The sequence below is a fragment of the Hoplias malabaricus genome, chromosome 4 (assembly GCF_029633855.1).
Source record: "Hoplias malabaricus isolate fHopMal1 chromosome 4, fHopMal1.hap1, whole genome shotgun sequence".
NCBI lineage: Eukaryota > Metazoa > Chordata > Actinopteri > Characiformes > Erythrinidae > Hoplias > Hoplias malabaricus.
Window position 1 is genome coordinate 67260561 of NC_089803.1, and position 6661 is coordinate 67267221.

At 42.6% G+C, this 6661-nt stretch overlaps 1 protein-coding gene across 1 annotated transcript; it reads right to left on the reverse strand.

Annotated features, from left to right (window-relative positions):
• Nucleotides 1-782: 782 nt before the first annotated feature.
• Nucleotides 783-5561, reverse strand: slc25a3a (solute carrier family 25 member 3a). Its single transcript, XM_066666892.1, has 8 exons — nucleotides 5421-5561; nucleotides 4629-4792; nucleotides 3052-3179; nucleotides 2791-2970; nucleotides 2520-2701; nucleotides 2253-2425; nucleotides 1986-2096; nucleotides 783-1343 (listed from the first exon to the last, which is right to left on the reverse strand). The coding sequence occupies exons 2-8, from the start codon at nucleotides 4771-4773 to the stop codon at nucleotides 1180-1182; spliced, it is 1083 nt and encodes a 360-aa protein (XP_066522989.1). The 5' UTR covers nucleotides 4774-4792; nucleotides 5421-5561; the 3' UTR covers nucleotides 783-1179.
• Nucleotides 5562-6661: the final 1100 nt, after the last annotated feature.

The window sequence follows — 6661 nt, forward strand, 5'->3', positions numbered from 1 at the left end:
TTACAGATAATGAATGAAAGCATAAGAGCGGCACGGTGGCGCAGCACGTAGATGTCGCAGTCACACAGCTCCAGGGGCCTGGAGGTTGTGGGTTCGATTCCTGCTCCAGGTGACTGTCTGTGAGGAGTTTGTTGTGTTCTCCCTGTGTCTGCGTGGGTTTCCTCCGGGTGACTGTCTGTGAGGAGTGTGGTGTGTTCTCCCTGTGTCTGCGTGGGTTTCCTCCGGGTGACTGTGAGGAGTGTGGTGTGTTCTCCCTGTGTCTGCGTGGGTTTCCTCCGGGTGGCTGTCTGTGAGGAGTGTGGTGTGTTCTCCCTGTGTCTGCGTGGGTTTCCTCCGGGTGACTGTCTGTGAGGAGTGTGGTGTGTTCTCCCTGTGTCTGCGTGGGTTTCCTCCCACAGTCCAAAAACACACATTGGTAGGATGATTGGCGACTCAAAAGTGACCGTAGGTATGTGTGTGAATGTATGAGTGTGTGTTGCCCTGTAAAGGACTGGCGCCCCCTCCAGTATTTGGGTGTATTCCTGCCTTGCGCCCAATGATTCCAGGTAGGCTTTGGACCCACCGTGACCCTGAACTGGATAAGCAGTTACAGATAATGGATGGATGGATGAAAGCATTACTGATAAGGGTTTGAGTCAGTTCACTCAGTGCTAACTCCCACTACCCTGCTAATACCACAACTGGACAGGTTATTAGCCTTAATTCAAACTACTTCTTTAATGCTGGGATGACTGCAGAGACATTTTTTTTGGAAAAAAAAGAATAAAACAACAGGCAAACAGTAAAGTTTGTAGATTCAGAGTTTACTACTACATTCAAGCTGATTTTAAACAGTGCTCATTGTTGAAACCAAAACACTGATGCATTCGATCAGCGCACAGCTCCACTCCCTTCTTTTACACCCACAGACAGAATCTCCACTCACTGGAACAAACGTAAGAAAAGATGACAACTTTTTCGCATTTTAAAAACATAGTCTAACTGCTGCTGACTTTTATTGTTGTTGAGAATATCATTAACAAATCAAAACCCCCAATTAAATTTATCTTTGGTGGTTCCTTCTTTACTGTAAAACCCATGCAAAGAAACAAAAGTATATGGTCCTTTTAAGTGCATCATTGTTGTGTGAAAAGCAGATCTGTCTGTGGCTGCTAATGGAAGGGCTGGCGGTCAGAAGGTCTAGTGGCTTGCCAGAGCCATTTTCTTCTTTAGAGACTCTGGCATTTCGGGGGGTGGAGGGCGAGGCAGGCGAAAGTACACCTTCACTGAGTCATAGATGAACCACTGCAGGGCGGTCAGCGTACCGATCATAATGATACGGGCAAAGAGCCCCTTCCACACACCTGCAGCAAAGACATAAACGAGTGAGCTTCTGTATGTCCAAAAGTATCCAGACACACATCATTCAAAAAAGGCACAGAGATAGAACCAAGTGAATATGATGCTCTGGTGTGGCCCACTATTTATTTACTGTGAAGTTAGCTATTAGGGTTCAACCGAGTGACACAAAGGAAGCAGTTGCTTAACAAAAGGAGTGTCTCTGTGCAAACATGCTAATTGTCCTCTTAAGCACATGAATAAAGTTCACTTTTTCAATGAGGGGCCTGCCGTTATTTCACAACATCTGGGTAATTGTTGTGCAACAGCTTGAGAAATGGAGAATTGGGAAAACTGCAGCAAAGAGGTTATCAGACAGAGCAGGGAAGACTATATCTTGAGTGACTGATTACACCACTTTGAACTCTCAGTTTATCAACCAATCACTGTGGAATAGCTTCAGAGTTTTACACTCAACAGTAACTAATCTACTAAAAGCTTTGGTACCAATAGTAGTGATACATGGGCGCCACCAGGTGGTGATTAAGAGAACTTCACACTTAGTGTTTTAAATCTAACACATACATTGAGTGGCTGTGCATGCGAGTAGCTGAAGGTGGGCTGCAGGGTGTGTCTATCCATGTGTGTGTGTGTGCTGAAACGCTCACCTCGAGGCCCCAGCCTCTTCAGCACCTGTGAGGCCGTGCTGCCTTTCTCTTTGTTCAGAACGGACACCACAGAGTCAGCTGGGTGAGACACCACAGCACAGAACACACCAGCTACAGAGACAAAACAGCCAAGAGTGTTAATAAATGTTGATTAAATATTACATATAAATCACAGATATGTTCATAATATGTTGTACTAGAGATTGCCTTAAAAACCAGGATAGATCCAGTGATGGTCCAATGCACTCTCACTGTGGTCTCACTCACCGATGTAGCCAGCTACAAAGGTGACGACAAGCTGCTCAGGTTTGGAACATTCGCTGCGAGGCTTCGGCACCACGTACTTATAGAGTATCTCCAATGTCCGCTCAAAACATGCGAACTTCATCATGGTGTAGGGGATCTGCCGCAGCCACAGGGGGTACACGCCTTTGTAGAATCTGTGGGAACAAGATGGTGTACTTTGTAGAGTATATTTTCTACATGATTTCCCATATCCATTAGATGACTGAGCAGAAATGGAGGCATACTCACGCCCACAGTCCCTCTTCAGCATGCATCTTTGGTGCACACTCTCTGAGGGTGTTGGCATAGCCTGGCTGTGTCTGAATACGCACTTTGCATGCCTCCATAGGGGCGAGCGCAATGTCAGCAAAGAACTCAGCACTGGCAGAGGCAGCCAAGTAAACAGATGTTCTCCACAGGTAAGCATTCTCCTGTTTTTATAAAAAGGACAGTAGTCAGTTAACATTTGGAATTCAACTGCAAAATCTTTAAAACATCTTTGCTACGTAAAAAAACCTACCTCTCCCAACATGTCATTGTATAGGACCTTGAAGATCTCATAGAAGCCAAACTTGCAGAGGCCTTGCATGGAGTAGCCAATGAAGGTCGGGGCCCAACCTCGGCCCAAGCCCCTGAAGCCATCCTCCCTAAGGGTCACTGAAAAGCCATTGAAAATGGACTTGTATTTGTCTGGATTCACCTGAAAGACAACATGCGGTCTTCAGTTCCTGAATAGTGATGAGTGACGAGTATTCACTGGGAGCAAGTAAATGATTCAAACCTGGATGCGGCATTTGACCAGGTCAAGAGGCACGACTGCTGTATGGGTGAGTCCACAGCTCAGGACGCCTCCGAACCCACAGAGGGCGTAGTATTTGTTAGACCCATACTCACAGCTAACATCTGCCTCTATGGGGATGAAAAAAGTGCAAGGAAAGCTTTACTCCATTTGCTAAATTTTAACATTACTCTACATGCATATCCCTGTGTAAAAAAATAAATAAATGCTAAAGCCCACTTGGGCCTTCTCAAGTAATATCAGGAATATCTGACATATATCATGTTATATGACGACAAAAAAAAAAAAAAAAAAATCTAGACAAAAAAAGCCCTAGAGCACAAAACATTTTCTAAGTGGTGTCCGATAGATTTTAAATGGTTATTAAATTCTAGCTGGAGGAGCATTGTAGCATTGCTGTTTTGACTGTGCTCAGTCTGCTCTCAAACATGATAGGGTTTAGAACTTGGGAGATAGGGGGTCATTTACTAATTTTATTATAGTCATTCAGGGCGGCACGGTCATTCAGGTTAGTGTCGCAGTCACACAGCTCCAGGGGCCTGGAGGTTGTGGGTTCGAGTCCCGCTCCGGGTGACTGTCTGAGGAGTGTGGTGTGTTCTCCCTGTGTCTGTGTGGGTTTCCTCCGGGTGACTGTCTGTGAGGAGTGTGGTGTGTTCTCCATGTGTCTGCGTGGGTTTCCTCCCACAGTCCAAAAACACACGTTGGTAGGTGGATTGGCGACTCAAAAATGTCCGTAGTTGTGAGTGTGTGAGTGAATGTGTGAGTGTCTGTGTTGCCCTGTGAAGGACTGACGCCCCCTCCAGGGTGTGTTCCCACCTTGCGCCCAATGATTCCAGGTAGGCTCTGAACCCACCGCGACCCTGAACTGGATAAGCGCTTACAGATAATGAATGAACGAATGAATTATTGTCATTCAACCTCATAATTCTTAATGAAAATGCATAGCCGCAAAGAGTTAAAGTTCAGGTTTAGTAGTTACTTGGGCATAGCAATAATACTTGCTTAGCTCACCACATGGTTGTTTTATGGAAACAGTAAAGAATCAATTGTGCTCCAATTAGAACCAGAAGAAGTCTAGTCTACTTGCGTGTGATTGGCTAAATGCAATGCAGCCTCCACATTCATTTGCATAAAGTTCAATGTTCAGTATGCACACTTAATCCAATTCATTTCTATGTGGAGTTTCGCTTCAACACGTGTTTCATGATGGTCTGAAAGCGGCAATGTGTCCACTTGCTACCCTGTGCTGTTTCCGTATAAAAATAAATGAACATTTCTTCGTGGGAGGCATGCATGACGTACCAACCTACTCTAGCCACACTGAAGTTAAGCACAAGACCATTGGAGTCCAAATCTGCTGCACCGTAGATCATCATTCTTGGCACACTGCAGGGAAACTCCCCATTGAGATGAATTGAACACAGTTAAAGTGAACATGTACCGTAATGATACTGCGTTCTCTGCAGCGCCATCTAAAGGCAACTTGAATTAGAAAACCTGAGCAGCAAACGACTAACTCTGGAAGGATAAAGTCAGTAGTAAAGAGTTAAAACTGTTACCGTTGAAAGATGCTGCAGCTAGTGTGCGGGGTGTGTGCTCCTTTAAGCTGGGAGTGTGTTTCCATTCTTCTCTCTGCTGCAAGGAGATTATCGGAGAGTGGAAAGGATTGAGCCGAGCTAACTGCGTTAACGTGGAGGGGTACATGTCCAGGTCAGAGGCTTAGCTGCAAAATAAAATAACACAGAATGAAGCCTACAGTTATTCTCAGGTAAAAAAAAAAGTGTTGTTACTGGGATTAAAACAGTAACTCTACCAAAAAGAAATATAAAACAGCAAAAAGTAACTGCTGACAATATCCCCTTCATAAAAATCAAGCCATGTAGGAAAAATCTATTTAATGCAATAACAAAATATTGAATTTAAATATCAGTGGGAACATATTATTAAGTCTTTCCAATGCATTATTCACCTGCCTTCAGTCATTAGCAGGACTTCCTCATGTACAGAGTTACTACAGTTAATGCAGTATTTGTCAGCAAAGAGACAGAGTCCAAATGTTCTTTAATAAATTAAAAAGTGACTAAACAGCAATAATCATTAAAAAATAAGAAACATTTCAATGTATATTTTTACTGTATCACTTGGCAAGGTATAAAATCATTCTTTAAAAATAGCTTCTAATTAATAATAATTACCTTAATTTAATCCACACCTACAGATCAGGCCTTGACCACATTTTTGTAAAACTGCTCATTTTAATAAATAAAAAAATGGCTTTATTCCAGGCAAATGTTTGTTATTTGTTGGTTTATTTTAAAAGTAGCAAAAAAAATAAAGTTAAGAGTACTCACCTGTTCTGTGTTGTGACTGACCAGCTCCAGCAATGTCGGGCCAGTCTCTCTGTGGTCAGATGACCTCGCGCTCTAAATCACTTTGCCCTCCTTTGACGTCAGAGCAGACTGAAGGTGTAAGAGTGTGGCATTACACCTGAGCTGAAGATGAATGAGGGGGATGACTTCAAACAGTTCCTCCAACACAAAAACACCAAACATTAAAAAGCTCTGGACTCAGAGAAAGACCTGTTTACAGGGAACAGTTCGCAATTCGCGTGCACATTTGCTTAATTAGTTCCCACGTTTTACACATTGTTCTCTCATTTCCTTTTAATCACAATTGTCAAATTGGTATCACACATTCGTTTCTGTTTGTATTTGAAAACAAGTCAATTTGACAAACTCTGCTGTGACTGTGTTAACTGAATTTTGAGAACGGACACATATCGCAGTGAGAGAGTGTGAGAGCTCAGACTGTGGCAGCAGGAGCCATAAGGAGATTAGGTCACCCTTTATAGAGGTGTACTATTCCTGGCATAGTGACCGGCTAACTGTCCCTGCAGGAGATCGCTGTCTGGTGTTCCACACGGCTCCATCTTTAGTCTGGACTCAACATTGAGATATTTGAAATGACAAAACTCATAGGACAGAAGTTTGATATAAAGTTAATTGTTGCTTTCGACAAATATTGTGTAATTTATACACAAACAATAAACACACAATACATCAAAAATTGTTAGACAACACAGATATAATGAAGAGAGGACATAAAAAAAACATATATCAGCTTCATACCATGATCTACTTCAGTCATATGTGGATTATATGCTGTTGACTCCCAAAAAAACAACAAATTAATGTAGTTGGGATCACCTTTAGGACAAAGGAAGTGTTTTGTCTTTCAACAGTTTAAAAACAATCATTTGCAACACTTCTAAGGCTTTCAGATTTTTAGATATAAGGCTGTGTTAACTACTGGTACAAACGTTTTGCATCATACCTCAAAAGGATCCTTGAATATTATACTGCAAATGTAATCTACACACACAAATACTGAAATAAAGTATTCGTTACCAACAGAAATGTGACTGGAACTAGCTAATATTTATACAGAAATATGTGAAAATACATGAGGAAACATCACACCAAGGCGAGACTGGCACAGTGAAGCAGGATTCATGGCCTAGTGACAAACATTTAGATTGGTTTAAGGCACACGCCGGTGAAAGTGCAGTCACCTAAGTTAGTAGATAGCTGAC